Below are 25,386 nucleotides of genomic sequence, written 5' to 3'. Positions count from 1 at the left end.
GTACAGCAGCTGCAGAGAGGCTTTGCCTGATGGCCAGAACCAGAGGATGAATTCCTCAAACACCTCTGGAAATTCCTTTTAAATCCAGGAATTAAATGGTAGAGGGTTTTCTCAAGCAGGAAAGCTGAACAGTGCGAGGAAGGGTGGGATGTTTGTGTTATGGATGTGCAGATTAGCAGGATTGAGGAGAGAAAAAGAATCCTCATCCCTGAGCTCCTGAACTGCCCTTGGTGGTCGTGTTTGGGCCAATCTCCTTTGAGTGCAAAGCCTGCTGATGCTGCTACTCCAGGAGTGTCCAGCCCTGAATAACTCCAGGGGGAGCAGGAATGGGATTGATCCCAGCCGGAGCATTCCCAGCCTGGCTGGCCTTGGCCCCAGTGCTGATGCTGCTCCTGTCCCTGTTTCCAGAGGCAATCCAATGCTTCCCAGACCCTGTGTGACATCATCAGGCTGAGCAGAGACCAGAGCACTCAGCTCCAGGATGTCCCGGAGCCAGATCCACTTCTCACAGCACTGGAATCGTGAGTACAGGGGGCACTGGGCAGGCTGGGGGCACTGGGTGCACTGGGAGGGGCTCCTGGATCGCTCTACGGGGAGCAGACAGAGCAGGGATGTTCCTTTGGAGCTGGAGCAGCTCTGAGTGGCCTCTTCAGCAATCTTGGGTGTGGGGCTCTGTCCAGAGGCAGGAGAGGGGGTCAAGGAGCCCAGAGGTCACAGCCTGATGCAGAGTGAGGCAAAAATCCAAGGAATTCCAGCCTGGAGAAGGAAGGGTTGTGTGGGGACCTCACAGCACCTTCAGGGTCTGAAGGGACCTCAAAGGAAGCCAGAGGGGGATTGTTCATCCAGAAATGAAGCGCCAGGACAATGGGAATGATGTGAAGCCTACAGAGGGCAGGGATAGATGGGATCCTGGGAGGGAATTCCTGACTGGGAGGGTGAGCAGGGGCTGGGCCGGAATTGCCAGAGCAGCTGGGGCTCCCCTGGATCCCTGGCAGTGCCCAAGGCCAGGCTGGACACTGGGGCTGGAGCAGCCTGGGACAGTGGGAAGTGTCTCTGCCATGGCAGGGGTGGCACTGGAGGGACTCTGGGTCCCTTCCCACCCAAACCATTCCAGAATTCCCTGATTTCCCAGATAACATTCAGTGTGTACCAGAAGTGTTGTTTTTCCCAGTTTTGCTCCATTCCCGGTGTTGCTTCTTTGCTCTTTGCAATGAACATTCAATTATTTATGTCCTGTGTTTTCTGCTTCTTACTGTTTCTTCAAACCTAAAAACTCCTGGAGATTCTGCAGGAGACTGAAACAAAAAAGGCTCTTTTAAGCCTGGAGGTGACACTTTGTCAGGAAAGGGCTGGAAGGAGCCATGGAAGGCACAGGGGGTTCCAGTTCCTCTGAGATGTTTCTGTCCACCCAGAGCTCTGCATTTATTTGTCATGGGGGATTTTTTCTCCTGGCCCAGGGCTGTCAGTTCCTCCATGACTGTGAGATAATTCCTGGGACGGGACCTGGTGTGTGCAGGTGGGAATGGGATGTGGCTCATCCCAGCACTGGGGAGCCACTGGGACCATCCTGGACTTGCCATGGAGCTCCACCCCTACCAGAGCTGCTACTCTTCCATACATTTTTCATTTCCCTCACTGCTCCTTCAGGAATGAGGTAGATCCAGCCTTTGTGCATAGCCTGACAGGATCCTGTGCTAGGGAAGTGTTGACTTTTCATGGAACCCTGGAAAGGGTTGGGTGGGAAGGGACCTCAGATTCCCTCCAGTGCCACCCCTGCCATGTCCCAGGCTGCTCCAAGCCCCAGTGCCCAGCCTGGCCTTGGACACTGCCAGGGCTGCTTTGGGAATTCCAACCAGCCTCTCCCCACCCTCCCAGCCAGGAATTCCTCATTCCCAATCTCCCATCCATGGCTGCCCTCTGGCAGTGGGAGCCATTCCCTGTGTCCTGTCCGTCCATCCTTGTCCCCAGTCCCTCTGCAGCTCTCCTGGAGCCCCTTCAGGCCCTGGAATGTGCTGGAAGCTCTCCCTGGATCCTTCCCTTCTCCAGGGGAACATTCCCAGCTCTCCCAGCCTGGATCCCTGGGATCTGAGGGGCTCCAGCCCTGCAGCAGCTCCGGGGCCTCCTTGGGGCTCTCCAGCAGCTCCAGGTGCTGCTGCTGTTGGGCTCTGGAGCTGGGGGCTCTGGAGGTCACATCCCTGACTGGAGCCTGTGGTCTCTCCTCTGGTCTGCTCTGAGCCCTCAGAATTGTGGAGATGGGATTGCAGCTCCCTCATTCCCCCTGGGAAATCCCAGAACCTTTAATGAGGGCTGTGATTCCCTTCAGTGGGAAGGGTGAAGGCCATGGAAGACATGGCACTTACAGACTTTTTTGGTAATTTTAGGCTTTCTTCATAGTTTTGGAGAGGGCTGTGGGACCCTGCATTTCCAGGAACCATCTCCAGAATTCCTGCTCAGAATAAAGGAGCATTCTGGGCAAAGGGCTTCTTTTGTTCTTCCCTTTCTTCTGAAGGTCACAAAGCTCAGTACCCTTCCTGGCCAATTTTCCCAGCATTACAGTGACCTTCTGGGTCTTGGATAACTTTTGTCATCCCTGAGTCAGGAATGAATGATCAGCATGAAAGAGGTGGAATCAGGGAATGAGCCCCAAATCCAGGTTCAGGAGCTGCTGGCTGGGTGCTATAAAGGGAATTTGGTTCATTACAGAAAATTGCCTCCTTTACCTCCCCTTCTCTGCTGACAGAGGGTATTTAGATGCTCCTTATTCAAATAATGCTCCCTCATGAATTATTCACCTGTTTTCACTTTTTTTTCTCATATTTTATTTATACCCATGGAAAGGAGACTTTTTTGGAATGTTAGATAATAGTCAGGATTGGGCTGTGAACTCCAGGGGTGCTGGGTTTGGCTGGATGTGGAACTGGGGAAGGCTGGGAAGGGACTTCCTGAGGTCTGGATTTTGGGGAGCTGTCCCTGAGGGATGGAGTTGGGATGTGGTGGGGAGCAGGAGCTTCAGGAGCTGGAGCAACAACTGACAGAACCAGAGGAGACAGTCTTAAACTGAGCCCAGGGAAATCCAGGTGGGAGAGCAGGAAAAAGCTTTTCCAGAAAGGTGCTGAAGCTCTGGGGTGGCTGCCCGGGGAGGTGGTGGAGTCACCAGGCCTGGATGTGTTTGAAAAGCCTGGATGTGGCACTGGGTGCCAGGATCTCGGTGCTCCTGGAGCTCTCTCCCAACCCAGGCATTGTGTGATTGTGTGAGCTGAGGAGCAGGGCTGGCCTCAGCCTCCTGTTCCTCCCACCCACCATTCCTGGTCTGGCGCAGCGCAGCGGGAAGAGCGGGATGTTCCCTTTGCCTCCCGTGGTTGCCCACAGCCCCGGGGGGCGCAGCAGCCCCAGCCCCGTGTGAGTGACCCCCTGTGTCCCCAGGCAGGAGTGTGTGGAGCAGCTCCTCAGGAACATGTTCGACGCGGAGCAGAGCGAGACCTGCATCGTGAACGGAACCCAGGTGCTCCTGACGCTGCTGGAAACACGGCGCTCCGGGTGAGCCGGGACCGCCGGGATCACCGGGACCACCGGGATCACCGGGACCGCCCGGGGGCTCCGGCCTGGGCTGCGGGCACACAGGGACAGGCACTGCCCAGACACAGGGAATTGCTTCAGCCTGGAAGAGGGGAGTCTTAGATGGGACACTGGGAGGGAATTCCTGCCTGGCAGGACGGACAGGCCCTGGCACAGCTGCCCGGAGCAGCCCCTGGATCCCTGGCAGTGTCCCAGGCCAGGCTGGACACTGGGCTGGAGCAGCTTGGGATGGTGGGAGGAACAAACATTTGTTAGCTAACCTGCTAAGCCATTCCCTTTGGAAGTGTTTGGGAATTTGGAGCCCCAGGAAGCACTTTAGGAATATGGTTTGCCAGCTCTGCTGGGAGGTTATTTCTGGTCAGCTCCTCCTGAGCTCGGCACAGGTTTGGTTGTGTGAGGAGCAGCTGGGAAATGATACCAACAATAACTATTGCAGTATAATAAGTAATAGAAATAACTAATATAATAGAATCAATACCATGCAGGTATGGGAATCTGTTCAGGAACTGAATATTACTATTTTTCATCCTTATTTTTGAAGAGAAAACCACTGACATGGCCAGTGTGACTGGAGGCTCTTTAACAAAATCTCCACCTCTGGATACTGGGGCAGTTCTGGGCCCCAGGAGAAGGAAGATGGAATGCGGGAAGTGTAGAAAGTAAATGGTTTTAGTGGAATTGCTGATTAAACACCCAGTTGGGCACTGGTTTAATATCATAAAGTCTCAGAATCCTAGGATGGAGTGGGTTGGGAGGGACCTTGAGGACCTTGGTCTCATTTGGTTGTTCAGAATGGGAAGAGGAAATGGTGAGTGACTCCGAGTGAATCCTGGTGTTCCCTCAGAGTGGAAGGCCTGATGGACTCGTACACTCAGGGATTCGAGAGGTCTTACACTGTCAGCAACAGCATCTTACACGGCATCCAGCCCCGGCTCAAGGACTTCCACCAGCTGCTGCTGCACCCACCCAAGGTACCGCTGGCGTTCCCAGGGGTCCCGACAGCCCCAGCAAGGACACGTGGCCAGGGGAGGGAAAGCCACATGCAGACTCTGCAAGTGTAACGGGCAGGGATGAGCAGCAGGAGTCTGCATCAGGAATCTGCACAGGAGTCCGAGGGTTGCATTCAGGGAAAACTTTGGGACTGGGGGATTGACTGGAGATGGGAAGGGATGGAGAGGAAGGAACTTTCAGTGGATAGCTGGATTTTAATCTTCTGGTTTGAAAGGCAAATCTCCCAGTGGCCCCAGAACTATCCTCTTGGGAAGGTGGTTTAGGTTTCCCTGCTGAGAACATTCCTTAAATGGGTGGGTTCTGTTAAATGCGAGAGTCCCCGAACAGGTGGGGTTGTTAGGGATTATCCAGTGCAGCCCCCTGCGGGGCAGGGCCACCTGGAGCAGGTGACACGGGGACACGTCCAGCTGGGTTTGGGATGTCTGCGCAGGGACACGTCCAGCTGGGTTTGGGATGTCTGCGCAGTGGGGCACTCAGGCCCTCCCTGGGCAGTGGTTCCAGGGCCCTGCCCCTCCGTGGAAAGCTCTTCCCCCTGGTGAGGTGGAGTTCCCGTGGTTGAGTTTAAGCCAAGGCCGTGTAGAACCGTGGCGCGCTGTGGGAACGTTCTCCTCCCTGACTGCCCCCCTGCTCCTCAGAAACCGGCGATCCTGACCACGCTGGGGGTGCTGGAGGAGCCGCTGGGGAACGCGCGGCTGCACGGCTCGCGGCTGATCGCGGCGCTGCTGCACACCAACACCCCCAGCATAAACCAGGAGCTCTGCAGGCTCGGCACCATGGACTTGTTACTTGTGAGTGTCGGGGCGCCGCGGCAGGGACGGGGCGGCTCCACCTGGGATCCCTCCTGGGCAGGCCTTGTGCCGGCAGGACACAAGGAGCAGATCCCTGCAGGAGCTTTTGGCACTCAGATCTGACTGGTTGGGGTTTTGGACTGAGCCTCACACTTCCAATTCCATGTCGGTTCAGTGGAGAAGGTGTGAAACAGCCTGTGCTGGGAGTGTGAGCTCCTGGAATGATGAGAGATGAACCTGAGGCTGGAAAAAGCCTCCCAGAACCTGTGCAGCCTTAAGAGAACTAATTCCACCCTTAGCAGTGATTTAGTTCCTGTTTTTCCTAGGCTTCACTGAGCCCCAGCAGAGTTAAGTTGTTTAATTCAGTGTGTCTGTGCTGTGAGTGCTGTCTGTGTGAGAGGATTCCTAAGTGCTCCATTTATTGGGAATATTCACTGATTTCCCAACAGACTGAGTGCCCTGGGAATGCAGAGCCCAGCCTGCAGTGAGTGCTGGCATGTAGCAGGAAAACAGTTTGAGTGGAATTGCTTGATCAAACAACAGCTTGGGCAACAATTTAATATCCCTGAGTCCCAGAATCCCGGGATGGGTTGAATTGGGAAGGTCCTTAAAGATCCCTGATACCATTAAAACCAGGAAAATTCATCCCAAGTAAACTCTTCAATTTCTTGTTTCTCCTCCAGGATTTATTTTTTAAATACACGTGGAATAACTTTTTGCATTTCCAAGTGGAGCTGTCCATAGCAGCCATCCTGTCCCACTCGGTGCACGAGGGGAAGCCCAGCCCGGGGGAGCCGGGCAGCAAAGAGGAGGCTCCGAGCGGGAACGCGGCCCCGGAGCCAGCGGCGCCCACGGAGCCCTCGGGGCCGCCGGCCGGAGCCACCGAGAACGTCATGGTCACCCACGTGAGAGCTGGGCTGGGGGCAGCAGGGTGCCTGGGATGGGCTGGGGGCAGCAGGGATCAGTGGGATGGGCTGGGGGCAGCAGGGATCAGTGGGATGGGCTGGGGGCAGCAGGGATCCCTGGGATGGGCTGGGGGCAGCAGGGATCAATGGGATGGGCTGGGGTCAGCAGGGATCAATGGGATGGGCTGGGGTCAGCAGGGATCTGGGATGGGGATGGGTTCAGCAGGAATCTGGGATAGGGATGGGGTCAGCAGGGATCAGTGGGATGGGCTGGGGTCAGCAGGGGTCTCTGGGATGGGCTGGGGGCAGCAGGGTGCCTGGGATGGGCCGGGGTCAGCAGGGGTCTCTGGGATGGGCTGGGGGCAGCAGGGATCCCTGGGATGGGCTGGGGGCAGCAGGGATCCCTGGGATGGGCTGGGGGCAGCAGGGATCAGTGGGATGGGCTGGGGTCAGCAGGGATCTGGGATGGGGATGGGGTCAGCAGGGATCAGTGGGATGGGCCGGGGTCAGCAGGGATCTCTGGGATGGGCTGGGGGCAGCAGGGATCTCTGGGATGGGCTGGGGGCAGCAGGACATCCTTGGGGTCAGCTGTTCCAAAGCAGGCACTTGTCTCCTTGTGGAATTATTATTATTATTATTATTATTATTATTATTATTATTATTATTATTATTATTAACAACAACAACAACAAAACAACAACAACAACAATAATAATAATAATAATAATAATAATAATAATAATAATTTTTATATGTAATTTTTAGTTGGTTTTGTTACAATTTATTGCCTTTAAAAATTATTTTTATCATTTATTATCAATTTTTAGTGGGCTTTATTATTATTTATTATCAGTCGTAGTGGTTCTCACGGAGCTGTGGTTGCTGTTGTCTCTTTATTTGCAGCATCTCATTAAAACTCCCCTCATTTAATGACCATGTGAATCCCTTGGCATTTATTAAAATTATCCCTATTTATTATTAAAATTATCCCCATTTATTGTTAAAATTCAATTTTTTTAGTAAAAATTACTACAAATTTTGGACAAAAATCTACCCAAGCACATTGCAGCTGTTAGTGGCCAGGCCTCAGCATGGTGGTTGGAAGATGCCAGCAGTGCTTTAATTCCTGCTGCTGGGAGGCTCTGGAGCAGCCTGGGGATGCTCCAGTGCTGCTGCTCCCCTGGGATCCTCTGAAATCACCAGGAAGGAGTTGGGCTCCTGGGCAGGACAAGGGCTGGGCTTTGAGCTGGAGGAGGAGCGAGGGAAGGAGCAGCAGGATCCACAGTTCTCTTGGAAAATCCCAAACCTTGTCCCTTTTCCCCACAGCTGTTCCAGAAGTGCTGCCTGGTGCAGAGGATATTGGACGCCTGGGAAGCCAATGACAAAATCCAGTAAGGAATTGCTGGCCCGGGGCTGCACGCTGACTCTGGAATATTCTTGGAGAATTTCCGTGTTAATGGTGTCCAGACAGACTTGGGTTTTGGTTGGGATTTGGAGCTAGGGTGGTCTGCGTGCTGACAAGCCAAATTCCCAAATAGACAGGATTTGAAGGCATGATGGGTTTTATGGGTGTTTCCAACACCCCAGCCCAAACACTGTCTTCTGCTTTACTGCTTCTCAGGGAATCCCATGAAATATTCACTTAAGTTTTTTTTTTGTTTTGTTTGTTTTAAATGCACAATTTTATTCTTCCTGTTGGAAGTTGGGATGGCCAGGCATTTGTGGCCTGGATTTCCTATTTTAGCTTTATATACCCCTTGGATTTTGTGCTGATTAGAACTAAATATTCTAAAAGAACTGAAACATTAAACTGGAAATATTCCAGAGGCTCCAGTTTCTGTGTCCAGCTCAGTGTTTGGTCCTCCCTCTCTATTTTGAGCTCCTGGTTGCTTCCAAGGGCTTTGGAGTCCCACTGGAATTGTTCAGGCCATAATTGGTGGATTGAGATCTGGATTACATTTTTTTTGTTGGTGTGGTTTGGGTTTTTGGGTTTTTGGTTCTTTTTACAACCCCTTGTCCACGTAAGGAATTTTGCCGGGTATTTCCTTGCCCAGTTCTGTAGAACCATAAATATCCCTGGGTGCTGCTTGGGAGTTGCCTTGATTAAACCAGAAAGGAGCCAGAGCTCATCCCTATTTCCTGCCAGAGTTCCAGTCACCACCACACTGGAAAGAATCTGAATGGAAGGAAAAAAATAGGGATTTAAGTAGAGGAATCTCAGCTGGGGCTTTGAGAAAGTGGAGTTTCCAGGAAGAATCCTGGCCACTCTCAGTGGGCAGATGGAGACCAGCAGGGCCTGCCCCTGGATCCCTGGAATGTCCAAGGCCAGGCTGGACACTGGGGCTGGAGCAGCCTGGGACAGTGGAGGTGTCCCTGCCATGGCAGGGGTGGCACTGCAGGGGCTCTGGGGTCCCTGACCACCCAAAGTGTTCCCTAAGCTGAGCACGGCTCTCCTCTGCAGGAAGGGAAGCAGTGAGGAGCCAGGGAAGGGATTCGGGGCTGCTCGGGCTCTGTGCTGGTTTTATCCCAAGGGGAATCCCATGGTTGGATGGGAATGTCTTCTGTTCCTGGGGACTCACTGCTGCAATCCCAGCCCCACCCTGGAGCTCTGCCACTAGCTGTGCTGTAGCTCCTTAACTCTGGGAGTTTTCTTCCCTGGGAATTACAGTCAAGATTTATTCCTGCATCTTTTCCATGTGTAGCTCCTTGTTTGGAGCCCCTCCCATGTTACCTGAGCAGGAGGAGGAATAGGAGGGAGCAGGGCAAAATGTGTGGGGGACGAGCTCATCCCATCCTGCCAGAGCAGGGCTGATCCCTGCTGCAGTTCTGCAGGGAACTCTGGGATGTGTGAGGCTGGAGTTCTGTGGCCATTGGGGTGGGAATGCCGTGGGCATTGGGGCAGGAATGGTGTGGCCATTGGGGCTGGAATGCTGTGGCCAGTGGGACTAGAATATCAGGGCCATTGGGGCAGGAATTCTGTGGCCGTTGTGGCTGGACTTCTGTGGCCATTTGGGCTGGAATTCTGTGGCCATTGTGGCTGGACTTCTGTGGCCATTGGGGCTGGAATTCTGTGGCCATTGTGGCTGGACTTCTGTGGGCATTGGAACAGGAATGCTGTGGCCATTGTGGCTGGAATACCAGGGCCATTGGGGCAGGAATGCTGTGGCCATTGGGGCAGGAATGCTGTGGCCATTGGGGCAGGAATGCTGTGGGCATTGGGGCAGGAATGCTGTGGCCATTGGGGCTGGAATACCAGGGCCATTGAGGCAGGAATGCTGTGGCCATTGGGGCAGGAATGCTGTGGCCATTGGGGCAGGAATGCTGTGGCCATTGGGGCAGGAATGCTGTGGGCATTGGGGCAGGAATGCTGTGGCCATTGGGGCTGGAATACCAGGGCCATTGAGGCAGGAATGCTGTGGCCGTTAAGGAGTTCTGGGGCCATTCCCAGGGCTCTGTCCTGGCTCCGTGTGTATCCTGGCTCCATCGCTTCATCGCTCCATCCCAGCTCCATAGGTATCCCGGCTCTGTAGGTGTCCCAGCTCCGTGGGTGTCCCAGCTCCATGGGTATCCCATCCCGGCTCCGTGGGTATGCTGGTTCCATGGGTATCCTGGCTCTGTGGTTATCCCGGCTCTGAGGGTGCCCCGGCTCCGTGGTTAGCCTGGCTCTGTGGTTATCCCAGCTCTGTGGGTATCCCAGCTCTGTGGTTATCCCAGCTCCATGGGTATCCCAGCTCCGAGGGTATCTCAGCTCCGTGGTTATCCTGGCTCTGTGGTTATCCCAGCTCTGTGGGTATCCCAGCTCTGTGGTTATCCCAGCTCCATGGGTATCCCAGCTCCGAGGGTATCTCAGCTCTGTGGTTATCCCAGCTCCGTGGTTATCCCAGCTCCGTGGGTATCCCAGCTCTGTGGGTATCCCAGCTCTGTGGGTATCCCGGCCCCATGGGTATCCCGGCCCCATGGGTATCCCGGCTCCGAGGATGTCCCAGCCCCGAGGATGTCCTGGCCCCATGGTTATCCCGGCCCCGAGGTTATCCCGGCCCCGAGGATGTCCCAGCCCCGAGGATGTCCCGGCCCCGAGGTTATCCCGGCTCCGAGGATGTCCCAGCCCCGAGGATGTCCCAGCCCCGAGGTTATCCCGGCCCCGAGGATGTCCCAGCCCCGAGGTTATCCCGGCTCCGAGGGTAGTGGCTGCTCTCTGTTCCAGGGCAGAGGGCGGCAGGAGGAGAGGGAACATGGGGCACCTGACCCGCATCGCCAACGCCGTGGTGCACAACATGGAGAAGGGACCCATGCAGGCCCAGATCAGCGACTTCATCAAAGGTACCGCCTGCTCCTCCTCTCCTCCTCTTCCTCCTCCTTCAGCTCCCCCTCACTGCTCTCCAGGGAAAGATAACCCTTGGGAGCTCCTGGAAGGACTCACCTCAGGTATTTGCTCAAGAGCCTTTCCTGCTGGAAAGGATTCCCAGGGAAATCCCACAGTATCCCATCATTTAAAGTATGGTGAGGCCCCATTTGGCTGCTCTTGGTTTTCACACAGTGAGGCTAAGATTGGACAGTGGGAGGTGTCCCTGCCATGGCTGGGGTGGCAGTGGATGGGGTTTGAGTCCCTTCCCACCCAACCCATTCCTTGATTCCATGACTCTCCAAGGAAAGGGACACGAGGTGTCCCCAGAGGCCCCAGATGTGCTCATCAGGGATATTCCCATTGCCAGGCTGTGTCCATCCTTCCTTCACTGGACACACTTGGGGAACTGGTTTTGTCCCATGGGTTTGTGGGGGAGGAAGATTTTCCATTTTCCACATTTTCCATTCCCCGCTGCTCAGCCCCTGCCAGGCTGGGAGGGGGCACAGCCGGGCAGTGACAATCTGGGGCACAATCATCTGCTCTTTTCTCCTTTTATTATTTCTCCATTTCCTTTCCTCAACCCTCAAGTTCTGCTCACTTTTGTGCTGGGCTGGGAGGGATGGGAGGGAAGGGCCCCCCAGTCCCCAGGAGAAAAGGAAAGACCCAAGCACTGCTGGAGCTCTGCTGGGAGGTGTTCCCAGCAAGGTGAGAGAAGCCCAAGTGAGTCCCCAGGGAATTCAGCTGGCTCAGAACTCCCATGGTTTTCTCCCCCTCATTCCAGAGCTGCCTGAGGACTGCAGGGGCAGGTGGGAGAGTTTCGTGGAGGAGACGCTGACGGAGACGAACCGGAGAAACACGGTGGATTTGGTGAGTTGGTCACTCCAGTGCCTGCTGGGCTTCCCATAACAGATGAAAGGGGTTTTCCTGGTTTATTTTGCTGAATAACACTTCAAAGCAGAGTAGAAAGCATTTCCATAAGCATATTCCATAACAGTCCTTCAGCAGAGCTGATCCATGGTGCTGAGCTGGTCCCTGGGACTCCTCGGGGCAGCTCCTGCCTGGGCAGGAGTTTGGGCTTTGGTGGAACTGAAACACTGGAGCTTTTCCAGCCTTCCCTGGTTCCCTGACTGGTCTGTGCTTTCCCAGGTGAGCACCCACCACCTGCACTCCTCCAGCGAGGATGAGGACATTGAGAGTGCTTTTCCCAACGAGCTCACTCTCCAGCAGGTGAGTTGGGAACATCTTCACTATTCCCAGGAAACTCGCTGCTCCAGTTGCCTTTGGTCCATCCTTCTGTGGAGCAGCTTCCTGAACTCTGCTCCCAGTCCATGCTCAGCTCCTTTGGGCTTTCCCAGAGCAGTTCCATGGCCTGGGATCCAGCTGGGAGCAGCTCAGGAGGCATCAGGCATGGGGGGAATCCCAGAGCTCTGTCACCCTGCTCTGGGAAGGGGTTGGAATGAGGATTTCACACACTTCTGTGTGAAAATTTTAATGCTTTCCTGGAGGAGCTGTTTCCATGCAGCTCCACTGACTGTTTCTGGAATGTCTCTGGACACCCTGCTGATGGATTTTTTGGCATCCCTTCCCAGGCCTTCTCCGAGTACCAGATCCAGCAGATGACAGCCAATTTCGTGGATCAGTTTGGCTTCAACGACGAGGAGTTTGCAGACCAGGATGACAACATCAAGTGAGTCTGGGGGTGTGTGGTGGCGGCACCGAGCGAGTCTGGGGGTGATTGGCATTTCAGCCTCTTGGCATCTCATCCTCCCTCTGCTTCAGGTTTAGGAATGAGCCTTGTTAGCCCTCCTCAGGTTGTAAACAGCTCCTTGTTTTCCAGGAGCCCAGCCCGATCCCCAGAGCCAGGTGGAGAAGCAAGGAAAAGTATTCCTTCATTTCAAAGAGGGAAATAAAGCAGGCAATGGTTGTCCAGCCCTGGCCTGGAATGAGTTTAAAGGCAAAGCATGAGAGCAAACTCTGGGCAGTTGAACAGATCTTTCCAAGGAATTAAATCCTTACTGGGAGGAGCAGTGAAGGGACAGTGCTCTGATGGAATCCATGGAAAATGCAGCCCTTTTCCCCCTCCTGAGGGAGGGAGCAGGGATGATCAGGAGAGTGGCAGTTCAGGAAGACAGGAAAGGGGATTCAGTATTACACAACTTGCTGAATCCAGAGCTCCAGATTTGCTGCTTTTACAGAATTCCTTTAATCCCATTAAAGCTGCAGCTCATCCTCTCTCCTTAGAAATGTACCTGGCACTAGGATTATCCCAGTGGCCATGACAGCCCTGAAACTGGGACCAGTTACGGACAGAACAGTGCTCCAGGGGATCCCAGTGCTCCTGGGTTTGTCTCCATCCCAGGAATTCCTTGGGATCCAAGGCAGCACCTCTGCCCTTCCCATCCAGGGTTTTTCCTGAGCCTTAGAGATGTCAGAAACTTGATAAGGCCAAAAAGTTCCAGAATAGAATCAGAGTTGAATTGAACAGAAATTATTCCATTCTACGCATAATTTAAAAATAAAATAAAATAAAATAAATAGACTTTTCACTACTGGCAAATACAGCCCCATGTGAGTGAGGGGCAGGGAGGAGTTAAATCCCTGAGGAGCTGGTGTCTCATGCCCAGTGTAAAATGAACATGAAGCTGGAAAAAGTCTGTGCTTGGGATGCTATGGCTCTGTTTGTGATTGGAAGAGGAGAATGTTCTGCAAAACCTGGAATATTCTGGGAGTGGTGCTCCCTGCCAGCTGTTTCCAGCTGTTGTACGCTGGGCTGGAAGTGAACTGGAATATTTAGGGAGTATTAGTCACGTGTCAGTGTCTGTGGGATTGCAGGAATACTGAACTGGAGACTCTTTCAAAGAAAATAACACTGGAGGAGCTACAGATCCAGGGAGTGAATTCTTCCTGGATCCAGACTCTGGGAATTGGGAATTTCTGGGCCTGCAGCACCCTCTGCTGTTCCCACGAGGGGCTCCCCTGGCTTGGACTGGGAATTGGGTCATCCTGTGATACTCACATCCTGGGATATTCACAGAACAGCCACACCTCTGCCTTTGAGCCACTCCCACATTGAGATTCACAGAATCCCAAAATCCCTGAGGCTGGAAAAGCCCTCCCAGCCCATCCAGTCCAAGCTGTGCCCAATGCCCACCTTGTCCCCAGCCCAGAGCCCTGAGTGCCACCTCCAGGAATTCCTTGGACCCCTCGAGGGAATGGGAGCTCCAAACCCCCCTGGGCAGCCCCAGCCAAGGCCTGACCCCTTTCCACGGGGAAATTCCTGCTGGTTCCCCCCTGAGGCGCTTCCCTCCCTCCCTGCAGCGCTCCCTTCGACCGCATCGCCGAGATCAACTTCAACATCGACGCTGACGACGACAGCGTGAGTGGGGACGGGGCTGGGGCTGCAGTAAAGGTGCTTCTGGAAAGGTGCTGCTGGCATTCTGAGAGAACAAAGGTTTGGGGGGCTTTTAGCAGCTCAGGGGGGCCTGACAGAGCCAGGCACTGCTCGGCCCCTCAGGGGCTTCTCCCAGGAAATGTTCCCTCTGAGACAGCACCCCGCATGGAGGGAATCATCCTCCCTCCCTGCAGTGCCAGTTCCTAGAATCAGGGAATCCTGGGATGGCTGGGTGGGAAGGGACCCCAGAGCCCCTCCAGTGCCACCCCTGCCAGGGCAGGGACACTTCCCACTGTCCCAGGCTGCTCCAGTGTCCAGCCTGGCCTTGGGCACTGCCAGGGATCCAGGGGCAGCCCCAGCTGCTCTGGCAATCCCAGCCCAGCCAGGAATTCCTCATTCCCAATCTCCCATCCCTGGCTGCCCTCTGGCAGTGGGAGCCATTCCCTGTGTCCTGTCCCTCCCTCCTTGTCCCCAGTCCCTCTGCAGCTCTCCTGGAGCCCCTTCAGGCCCTGCCAGGGCTCTGAGCTCTCCCTGGATTCCTCTCCTATCCAGGTGAGCCCCCCCAGCTCTCCCAGCCTTAGATCATCTTTCTAGACACAGATTAGGGAAGCATAGGCAGAGATGGATTTCTCATGGATCTGAACATTGCCAGGCTGTTCCTGGCCTTTCCTGGTTTACTGTCCCCAAGCAGCAGCTGGTGGTTGATCCCAGGTTGGATTTGGTCAGCCCTGAGACAGGCTTAGAGCAGTGTCTCCAGAGCCCCTCTGGAATGTGATTTCCCTTTGGTCCTGCAGCCCAACGCCTCCCTGTTCGAGGCCTGCTGCAACGAGCGCATCCAGCAGTTCGACGACAACGAGGAGGAGGAGGATATCTGGGAGGAGAAGGACATCTCCTACGCAACGCAGGTCAAGTCCAGGACACGGTAAGGGGAAAGCAGAACCCTGATTTTTCCCTGCTGCAGGGAATCTGCACATTGCAGTCCAGGCCAGGAAGAATTCCCTGGGTTTTGTGTCACTCTGGGACTGTGAGGTTTTATCTGACACAACCCTGAACACTTTCCCTGCCACTTGTGCTGGGGTTTCTCCTCAGCTGGAGACGGATCCAGTTCAAGGGAATTCATTAACAATGGGAGCACCTAATTAGAGTCTTCCATCAAACACATTAAAACCCCCCACCCTTAGTGTGAAACACTTGGAATTTGCTCCTTCCCTCGTCCTTGGAGAGAAGGAGGAGGAGGTGAGACTGAGGGGAGTGGGCAGAACATTTTTTCTCAGAACATTCAAATCAGGAAAGTGAGAACAAGAGGCCTCGCAGGGGCATCTCGGCTTTGAAATAATTTTTCATCCCTTTGACAGAGCCACTCATTAAAATAAAGTTATTTCCATAATTCCCAATCTGAACTATGATCAAAGGAAACAGGGAAAACATCCAAGACCTCCGCCAAGCATCTACGACCTCAGGTCCTGTCTGGGCACAGGGTGGGCTCCACACCAGTGTCCGGCCCCTCGCTGGGCACTGGTTTGTGTGGTGTCCCAGCCCTGGCTCTGGCCTGCACCTCCAGGGAATGCTGCCACCAAAGCCCGTGGGAATCTGGGGGAATCTCTCTGAGCACCCACGATTGCCCTGAGCAGCTGGGGGGAAATACAGTGGGGGAAACAACCCTGGAAAAGGCTCTGGGCTGTTTCCCCAGGGCCAGGGAGGAGGAGCTGAGGGGTCTGGGCGTGGCTCATTGCCAGTTCCTGTTCAGGTTTGGAGCCTCGCAGACGTCGGAGAGCTCCAAGAGTGACCTGGAGAACGGGGACCACGACGGCAGCGTGGACTCGGAGGAGGAGGAGGAGCGGCCGCCCCCCTCCCCACACAAGGGCAGCACCCCGGAGCAGAAGGACTCGGACTCCTGCCAAGGTACCGGGAGCACATCCCTGGGTCTGCAGGGACCACTGCAGCACCCACACACTGCCAGCTGCCCCGGACAGCCCCCAGTTCCTCCTGGCCAGCGGGAACGGGAATGTCAGGGCTCACTTTGTGCCTCTGGAGTCTCTGGGAGCTGCAGCCCTGCCCCAGAGCAGCCCTTGTGTCAGGCAGCCCAAAGGGAGAATCCCAGGGAAAGGGTGCCTGCCGTGGCAGGGCTTGGAATGAGAGGAGCTTTAAGGTCCCCTTGCACCCAAGCCATTCCATGGTTCTGTGTTCCCTGAGTCCCAGCTGCTTCAGTGCAAATCCCAGTCAAGGCAGCAGTGCAGGGACGTGACCCCAACTCCTCCGTGCCAGGACAGGAGTTGTGTGCCCACCTTTGCCAGGTGTCTCCACACCCCCATCCCTGCCCGTTCTCCTGCTTTTCCAGCTGTGCTTTGCTGGCTGCAAACCCATCCCTACAGTGACTGGAGAAGTGCAGAGGGACAGGCTTTTCCTGGATTGCCAGGAATGGTTTGGGTGGGAAGGGACCCCAGAGCCCCTCCAGTGCCACCCCTGCCATGGCAGGGACACCTCCCACTGTCCCAGGCTGCTCCAGCTCCAGTGTCCAGCCTGGTCTTGGGCATTCCAGGGATCCAGGGGCAGCCCCAGGTGCTCTGGCAATTCCAGCCCAGTTCCTGCTCACCCTCCCAGCCAGGAATTCTTCCCAAGATCCCATTAAACCTGGAGCTGGAAGCCATTCCCTGTGTCCTGTCCCTCCAGGCCCCTGTAAATTGTCTTTTTCCATCTTGTCTGCTCCTTTCAGGGATTTTAACAACTCTGTGTAAATGGCACCGTGGGAATGCTGGACACACACATGGTGTTGTCAGCAGAACAGCTCCAAGGGACAAAACATTTTCCCAACCATCCATTTTCCCAAGAACTTTTTGAGTTCTAAACCATTTTTTTCTCTGGGTGCTGCCTTTGTGTTGTCACTGTGAGCGCCAGCCAGGGTTATCCCAGGATCCTGCTCTCTGCACCCCTTTGGAAGTGCCAGGTCATTCCAGTCCATTGGGAAGAACCAGTATGAATCTCCCAGTCCCAGTGGGCTGTGTGTGCCAGCCCAGTCACCCTCAGGAGACTCAGCTGGAATTTGGGATTAGTTTTGGGGAGGCAGCCTTGAGGCAAGCAGCTCTCTCGCCTGATTCTGTTCCTGCAGAGCTCTGCAATCCTCCCTCTTCCCTGGGAAAAGCTAAGGAAAAATGCTATTCCAAAAGTGGGAATTGTAGGACTGGAAGTAGGAAGTGAGACCAGAAGTGGAAGGAGGTTCTGGAGGGGGAATTGTCCAGGACTGTAAAAAAAGCAATGGGTGATTTTTAGGATCTTAAATATTGGTTTGCATTGATCAGTTTTTTACCTAAAACCCACCCATTGGAGATGGAGATGGGAGCTTCTGGCAGGGAACTGAGGGACTTGGAGCTGGGAATCACTGACCTGGGGGATGAAGCTACCCACGGTGTCGTTTGTCTCCATGGATGCCTCTCCTGGGGATAAACATCCAGAGAGGAATTTCCATGGGACACGGGTGGGTGTGGAAGGGGAGCCCTGGCACGGCCCTGGGATGGGTTGGTCTGGCCCTGGGATCCTGGGTGTGTCCCTGGGCAGGGTTGCTGTGTCCCTGGGATGTCCCTGGGATCCCAGGTGTGTTCCTGGGCGGGGTTGCTGTGTCCCTGGGATGTCCCTGGGATCCTGGGTGTGTCCATGGGCGGGGTTGCTGTGTCACTGGGATGTCCCTGGGCGGGGTTGCTGTGTCCCTGGGATGTCCCTTGGATCCCAGGTGTGTCCCTGGGCGGGGTTGCTGTGTCCCTGGGATCCCGGGTGTGTCCCTGGGTGGGGTTGCTGTGTCCCTGGGATGTCCCTGGGATCCCAGGTGTGTCCCTGGGCAGGGTTGCTGTGTCCCTGGGATGTCCCTGGGATCCCAGGTGTGTCCCTGGGCAGGGTTGCTGTGTCCCTGGGATGTCCCTGGGATCCCAGGTGTGTCCCTGGGCAGGGTTGCTGTGTCCCTGGGATGTCCCTGGGATCCCAGGTGTGTCCCTGGGCGGGGTTGCTGTGTCACTGGGATGTCCCTGGGTGGAGTTGCTGTGTCCCTGGGATGTCCCTGGGATCCCTGGGATGTCCCTGGGTGGGGTTGCTGTGTCCCTGGGATGTCCCTGGGCAGGGTTGCTGTGTCACTGGGGTGTCCCTGGGCTGGGTTACTGTGTCACTGGGATGTCTCTGGGCAGGGTTGCTGTGTCCCTGGGATCCCAGGTGTGTCCCTGGGCGGGGTTGCTGTGTCCCTGGGATGTCCCTGGGATCCCTGGGATGTCTCTGGGCAGGGTTGCTGTGTCCCTGGGATGTCCCTGGGCAGGGTTGCTGTGTCTGTGGGATCCCTGGGATGTCCCTGGGGTGCTCCTGCCGGCTGAGGCTGGGCTGGCACCCAGGCTCTGGTGTCCCTAGGGGCTGGCTGGACGGCCGTGTTCGAGCCCGCGGGCCCCACGCCGCCCGTGGCCATGGACGTGGGCTCCAGCGTGTGGGACTCGGCCGCCCCGCCGAGCAGCGCCCCGGAGGAGAAGGGCTGGGCCAAGTTCACAGACTTCCAGCCTTTCTGCTGGTAAGAGCCACGGAATTCCAGCACCTTGGGACTTGGGAACGGGGGAGTATTTGGGATGCATGTTGATGGAATGTCTGGCTGTAATCCTTTCTTCTTCCCCTTCCCATCATTTCCCTTTTACTCTTTAATGCTGTCTGATGATCCTGGACCAGGGCTCCTTTGTGCTTCCTGCTGCTTCCCAGTGCTCCTGACTGGGGTGGGACACAGCCCCTCTTTCTGTGGCCTCAGTGGGGTACAAAACCAGTAGATAGGGCGTAGAGAAACTCAGAACAGTGATGGGAAAGGCTGGTGACTGCTCCTGGGGTTTTGGGAGGCTCTGGGATGATCCTGGCTCCTTGCTCAGGGCTCTTCCCTCCCCAGCTCCGAGTCCAGCCCTCGCTGCAGCTCCCCCATGGACACCGAGAGCGGCGGCACCGACAGGACCCCGGCGCAGGGCCAGGACAAGAACTGTGAGTGACACAGGGCCACACGGGGGGCTCTCAGCTCCTGGCAGCTCTGCATGGAGCACCTGGGGCAGGAGAAAGGTCCCTGCAGGGCCCCTGCCCTGAGCGTTCCCTGTGGGATCAGTGAGTGAGGCAAAGGCAGAAATCCCGAGCGTTTGCTGGGACAGTGTCAGCAGGGAAGGGATGGATCTGCAATAAGTTGGAGCTGACATCACAGGGACACTTCATTTATCCCTGGAAGTGTCCCAGACCAGGCTGAATGGGGCTGGGAGCACTCTGGGACGTGGAAGTGTTCTCCATCCATGGTGGCATGGGGTGGGCTTTGAGATCCTTCCCACCCGCCCCATCCCATGATTCCCAGACCCTCCGCAGTGGCTGCAGGCCCCGTTCGGCCCCTCGGGCCATTCCAGGGAGCTTTCCCGAGGTTCCAGTGTGGGCTGTTCCTCCCCCAGCCAGCACTGCTGCCTCTCCCTGCGTGTGGAACGCGTGCGGGACACGGAAGGCGCCACTGGTGGCCTTGGACAGCAGCTCCTCGGGCAGCTCCGAGAGCGACGACGACGACGACGACAAGGCCAAGGCTGGCACGGAATCCACGGCCACGACACAGGAGCCCAGCAAGGACAGGGCAGCTCCCTCCAGGTGGGAAGGGATCTCCGTGGGCTGGGATGGCCCCTGGGATGGCCCCGCGTGGTTCCAGTGTCTCCTCTGTGGGCTCCGTGTCCCAGTGTCCCCTGGGAACAGGTCCTGCCCTGGCATGGCATGGGGGGGGCTGAGGGACATTACAGCACACGGTATTCCCTGATATTTAGCACAGTTATTCCAAGGAAGGGTTGGGGCACCTTTGGGCACTCCAGTGTCACAGGATCTCTGTGCTCATCCTTTGAGCACTCCAGTGTCACAGGAGCATCTCTGTGCTTTGGGCACTCCAGTGTCACAGGAACATCTCTGTGCTTTGGGCACTCCAGTGTCACAGGAGCATGTCTGTGCTCATCCTTTGAGCACTCCAGTGTCACAGGAGCATCTCTGTGCTTTGGGCACTCCAGTGTCACAGGAGCATCTCTGTGCTCATCCTTTGAGCACTCCAGTGTCACAGGAACATCTCTGTGCCCGTCCTTTGAGCACTCCAGTGTCACAGGAACATCTCTGTGCTCATCCTTTGAGCACTCCAGTGTCACAGGAGCATCTCTGTGCTTTGGGCACTCCAGTGTCACAGGAGCATCTCTGTGCTCATCCTTTGAGCACTCCAGTGTCACAGGAACATCTCTGTGCTCATCCTTTGAGCACTCCAGTGTCACAGGAGCATCTCTGTGCTTTGGGCACTCCAGTGTCACAGGAGCATCTCTGTGCTCATCCTTTGAGCACTCCAGTGTCACAGGAACATCTCTGTGCCCGTCCTTTGGGCACTCCAGTGTCACAGGAACATCTCTGTGCCCGTCCTTTGGGCACTCCAGTGTCACAGGAACATCTCTGTGCCTGTCCTTTGGGCACTCCAGTGTCACAGGAACATCTCTGTCCATGATCTGGGATCCAAGCCAGGGCAGGATCTGGGTGGGATCACTGGAAAAGCAACGTAAAGGCTCCCATGGGATCCTCCTGCAGCCATGGTGGGGAGGTTTAACCCACTCAGGTTCTTGTTTTCCCCTCAGTGTCAAAGCCAATCAATGATAAAAGCACCAGGAAAGGCTGGAGCAGATCCAGGGAATGGGCAGGCTTGTAGGAATTGGATCCTCAATCCAGCCTGCTCCAAGCATGGGGGATGAGCTGCTGTCCAGCCCAGTCAGAACCTGCTGCATCCACAGAGATTTTACCCAGTTCTACGATTCTGAGGTTTTCCTCATACTCTTCCATGGATGTCCTTGTGTTTTTTACCGGAGTCCCTGGGTTGTGCGCCTGACTCAGGATCAGGAGTTTCCCTTCAGCAATGGTTGCTGACAGTTTGGGGTCATCCCTGGGTGTGCTCAGCCAGCAGCAGCTCCTGGGGGCCTGGGGAGCTGGGAAACCACTGGGATTGCAGAATTCCCTGGAATTAGGGCAGGAGTTATCACAGGGTCTGTTAGGTTGGAAGCAGCTCAATCTGAGAAATGCATTAATTCTGATAATTGCATTAATTCTGATAAATGCATTTAATTTTGATACATGCATTAATTCTGATAAACGCAGTTCATTTTGATAAATGCATTAATTTTGATAAATACATTAATTTTTAAAGACAGTTAATTTTGATCCATTTCAGTGTGATAAATCCATTAGTTCTGATAAATGCATTAATTCTGGTAAATGCATGCTGTGTGCCTGGGCATGGCCTGGCTGTGGCCTGGTGGGAAGCAGAGGGTGAGGGAAGGTGCAGCAGTTCCAGCTGTGCTGCAGCAGCCTGTCCTTCTCTTGGACTGTGTGGAGTTGGATCCCCTGGATCTGATCCAAGCTGTGCTCCAGGTGCTTTTCCTCCCCTGGACCGTGGTGTGGCACAGCAGGACCTTGCCTGGGGCTGGTTCCCAGTGGGATCAGGAAATGTCCTGCGCTGGATTCACAGGGTCGTTGGTCCAACTACCCAGGACAGCCCAACAATCCCAGTGTTGTCCAGACATTCCTGGGGCTCTGGGGCCGTGCCCGTTCCCTGGGGAGCTGTTCCAGTGCCCAACACCCTCTGGAGAAGGAGCCTTTGCTGATATCCCACCTAAGCCCAGCCCAGCTCCAGCTGTTCCTGTTCTTGTGTCCATCCTCTCTGAGGTGTTCTCACCTCTTCCCTGCTTTCCTGGCAGGACAGCAGTGTTTGTTCTGGGCTGGCACATTGGGAATGTTTTCCTCTCCAGACAAGTGTCTGTCCCACACTCCCTAGGGATAAAGCTTCCTGAACCTGCCTGCCTTTGCCTGCCTGCCCTTCTCCAGAGCTGGTTCCATTGTGGCAAAGAGAGGAAATCCTGGAGCACCCCCAGCCTTCCCTGACAGGTGTCTGTGGCTCTCCACAGCTGTGTCCATGGCCAGAGATCCCAGGGGAAGCAGTGGGAGGACAGGGGTAATACCACAGCTGGGACTGGAGCTGCTCCAGGCCTGGGCTCCCAGTGGGAATCACCACCCAGAGCCCTCCCAGTGTCCTCAGCTCTCCCAAACCATTCTGCCTGCAGTGAGAATATCCATTCCTTACCACATTCCTTAATGATTCCAGGGAAATCAGGAACATTTTGGAGTCACTCTGTGGGTTATGACTCCCTCCAAGCACTTCCCCAAAACCCCGTTCCTGTTGCTGTAGGAACAGGTTTTCCATCTCCTTGTGCCCCTGGAATACTGGAATCCACACAGAGATCTCCAGTTCTCCTTGGAGCTGCTCAGAGATTCAGGGTTTTCCTTCCACTTGTCCCTGGCATCCACATGGAGGTCTTTTATCCTTGGAGCTGCCCAAGGCCTCTGTGGATTCCATGGAGAACCAGATGTTGCAGCCCAGCAAATCCTTCAGATGTTCCCCCCTCTGTGAGCCCCATCCCAGCTGCCCAGGGGGATCCTTAGGGAGATGCAGCTCAGGAATTGCTCTCAGCTTCCCAGTTTGGATCCCACTGCCCAGGGAGGTTTGGGATCCCATCCCTCCAGGAGTTTCCAGGGGACAATAGGACATCCCACAGAAACTCCTTGTTTGGGTTGTGTCACCCCTGGGTCTGGCCCTGTGCGTCCAGCTGGGATTTTCCAGGAGCCTGGGGAAGGCAGAGAATGCTCAGGTAACTCTGGGATCCTCCTGCCCTGGAAACTTCAGGGATTGGGCTTCAGAAGTTTCTCTGAGCCATGGAAATGTCGAGCTCCAGTTTTTTGTGTGGGAAGTAGTTTTCCAGCGATGCTCCTGGGAACACAGCTCCATCCTTGTGTCTCTCCAAGGTGTATTTTGGTACCTCTGAGGAGCTTGTGAGCCCTGGAGGAAAGGGAATGTTTAAATCTCATTGTTCCTCATTTTTATGGTTTTTTTTTCAAGAGAAGTGCTCCAGAAATAGAACCTCAGTCTCCAATCTCCATCACATGTTCAATTATCCAGCTGGGATTATTTTATTCCATAAACTCCCCCGGAGCTGGTGACAGGATTCCAGTTCAGCCATCTCCAGCTTCCCTCCCTTTTGGTGGAGGTTTGCTCTGGGAGACAGGGAGAAAGAATTGTTCTGGATGGAAACTGGGAAAAAAATAGTTCCTGGGGTAGCTCATCCTCTGCCTTGGAAGCCAAAAAATGGGATGTGCACAGAAATCCCTTCTCCAGCTGGAAATATGTGTGGGTTTATTCCAAACAAGAGACTGGGAGGGTTTGTTCCTGCAGTTCTCCTTTTCCAGTATTTGAGCTTTGGTTGTTGGTGCCTCACTGGGGGCGTGGTACCTCTGTGGTCCCTGGAGCACCTCCATCATGTTTGGATTCTGGACATCCAATCCCTGGAGTTTTTCCTCCATGGGATTGTAGGATCTGCCCCTAAATGCAGGATTTTCTGGGTGCCCCAGAAGCCTGAGGAGCCCCTTGGGCAGAGCCTGTGGAGCAGAGCAGTGTCTGTGTCCGTGCCTGAGCAGAGCAGTCTGTTCCATCCCAGCAATGTGGGAATGGTTCTCTGGGAGCTCTCCGAGTGCATTTGCAGCAGGAGGTGGGAATGCCTCCCTCAGGAGCTGCTCTGCTGTGTCCTGTTGGGTTCGGGACCCAGAGCCTGCAGGATGTGCCCGCTGATTTCAATCCCAGCTCAATCCCAATCTCCTTCCCGACGGGTCTTTGGCCTTTGTGAGGAGAGCAGGAGTGAGTCTGCTTTTCCCATGGGCTGAGTTCCATTATCCTGTCCCTGCCCTGTCCTGCAGTGGCTCCAAGGGAAAGGCTCTGGAGACGCTTCCCGTGGCCGACTCCGGGACGGCCGCTGCCCCCCGCGCCCGGAGCAGCGCGGCCACGCACACGGACGGGCACCAGAGAGCGGCCACTGCTGTCACAACTGCCACAGAAACGGCCACGAGAGACAGGTGAGGGCACAGTCCTGGCATGGCTGGGTGGGAAGGGACCCCAGAGCCCCTCCAGTGCCACCCCTGTCCTGGCAGGGACACCTCCCATTGTCCCAGGCTGCTCCAGCCCCATGTCCAGCCTGGCCTTGGGCACTGCCAGGGATCCAGGGGCAGCCCCAGCTGCTCTGGCAATCCCAGCCCAGCCAGGAATTCCTCATTCCCAATCTCCCATCCCTGGCTGCCCTCTGGCAGTGGGAGCCATTCCCTGAGTCCTGTCCCTCCATCCTTGTCCCCAGTCCCTCTGCAGCTCTCCTGGAGCCCCTCCAGGCTCTGCCAGGGCTCTGAGCTGTCCCTGGCTGAGCATTCCTAACTCTCAGCCTGCCCTCACAGCAGGGATGCTCCATCCCTCTGATCTCCTTGAATGGGGCAGGAACCACACAGTTGTTAGGTCTGCTCCCACGCAGGCCGTTCCCTGATTCCACGCTGATTTTCCCTGTAATATTCCGTGTGGCACCGGGGGAGTTTCTCCATAGGGAGCGGAGAACACTTCACTGGGCAGCAAAACACAGCCAGAGGGAGGGGCTGAGGTCCCAGCAGAAGGGATGAGGGAAGCTTTGGGAGCTTTCCCGGCGTGTCCCACGTCCCTAAGGCTGCTCCCCGGTGTCCCTGCAGGAGTGTCGAGGCCTTGCCCTGCGCCGAAGCCACGTTGAACGGCCCCGCTTGATGCCGCCGCCGCCCCGGGACGTGTGTGAGCCAGGCCAGGCTGCTCCCTGGTGATGCAATTTGTCAATTCTTTTTTTTTTTTTTTTTTTTTTTTTTTCATTTTAATTTTATTTTTTAATAAATGCTGCATTGATGAGAGCGAGCTGGCGTTCAGGACCAGACACGCAGATCCAACAGCACCGATCCGTTCGGAAAGACACTCGGCATTGTCGAAATGTAGCATTGAGTTCAGTCCTCACGGGAATGACGGGCTCTTCCCAAGCCTTCTGCCTGATTTGAGTTGTCCCCTTCCCCGTGCCCCTGGTTTTTGTTTTGGATTTGGGGTTCAGTGCTGTTTTCCCAGTGTTATTGCACACAGTATTCAGCTTCTCTTGGGAAGGTAGCAGGTCCAGCGGCGGCCGGGGCCAGCGCACAAATCCCGCAGCCGTGTGACCAAAGTTCCTGATGGAGCTGTCCTCGGGCAGCCTTTGCACCGCTTTGTAGAGCAATAAAGCCTTACCAGAAACATTTCACAGGAGAGCAGGAATGCCAACACTTCCGTGGGGGAGCAGGGAGGGCTTGCACTGGGCCGGCAGGGCCGAGGCCGGGGCTGTCCCGGCAGCGACGCTGAGGCCCCGCTCTCCAGGGATGTCCCTGCATTCCAGCACTGCTCGGCTCTCCGTGGACACGTGCTGGATCAGGGCAGGCTGGGCCGAGGTGGCCTCTCCTGCTGATGTCCGTGTTGGC

The 25,386-nt window shown here is 55.5% G+C and overlaps 1 protein-coding gene across 4 annotated transcripts in view; it reads left to right on the top strand.

Annotated features, from left to right (window-relative positions):
• The window catches only part of PPP6R2 (protein phosphatase 6 regulatory subunit 2), a 66,448-nt gene extending 41,280 nt beyond the window's left edge, over window positions 1-25,168 (top strand). For all 4 annotated transcript variants that reach the window (XM_021546362.3, XM_021546364.3, XM_021546363.3 and 1 more), the window contains 18 exons: window positions 409-521; window positions 3,424-3,537; window positions 4,421-4,547; window positions 5,223-5,375; window positions 6,059-6,280; window positions 7,607-7,671; window positions 10,485-10,600; window positions 11,407-11,492; window positions 11,772-11,852; window positions 12,215-12,312; window positions 13,944-14,001; window positions 14,811-14,938; window positions 15,764-15,918; window positions 18,400-18,553; window positions 18,914-19,002; window positions 19,449-19,635; window positions 23,803-23,958; window positions 24,610-25,168. In XM_021546362.3, the coding sequence (XP_021402037.2) occupies window positions 409-521; window positions 3,424-3,537; window positions 4,421-4,547; window positions 5,223-5,375; window positions 6,059-6,280; window positions 7,607-7,671; window positions 10,485-10,600; window positions 11,407-11,492; window positions 11,772-11,852; window positions 12,215-12,312; window positions 13,944-14,001; window positions 14,811-14,938; window positions 15,764-15,918; window positions 18,400-18,553; window positions 18,914-19,002; window positions 19,449-19,635; window positions 23,803-23,958; window positions 24,610-24,661 (2,154 nt within the window). In that variant the 3' untranslated portion in view covers window positions 24,662-25,168. The remainder of the gene's footprint in view (window positions 1-408; window positions 522-3,423; window positions 3,538-4,420; window positions 4,548-5,222; window positions 5,376-6,058; window positions 6,281-7,606; window positions 7,672-10,484; window positions 10,601-11,406; window positions 11,493-11,771; window positions 11,853-12,214; window positions 12,313-13,943; window positions 14,002-14,810; window positions 14,939-15,763; window positions 15,919-18,399; window positions 18,554-18,913; window positions 19,003-19,448; window positions 19,636-23,802; window positions 23,959-24,609) is intronic.
• Window positions 25,169-25,386: the final 218 nt, after the last annotated feature.

Source organism: Lonchura striata, chromosome 5, assembly GCF_046129695.1.
Source record: "Lonchura striata isolate bLonStr1 chromosome 5, bLonStr1.mat, whole genome shotgun sequence".
NCBI lineage: Eukaryota > Metazoa > Chordata > Aves > Passeriformes > Estrildidae > Lonchura > Lonchura striata.
The sequence above is the reverse complement of the archived record's forward strand: the minus strand, read 5'-3'. Positions and strand labels throughout refer to the sequence as shown.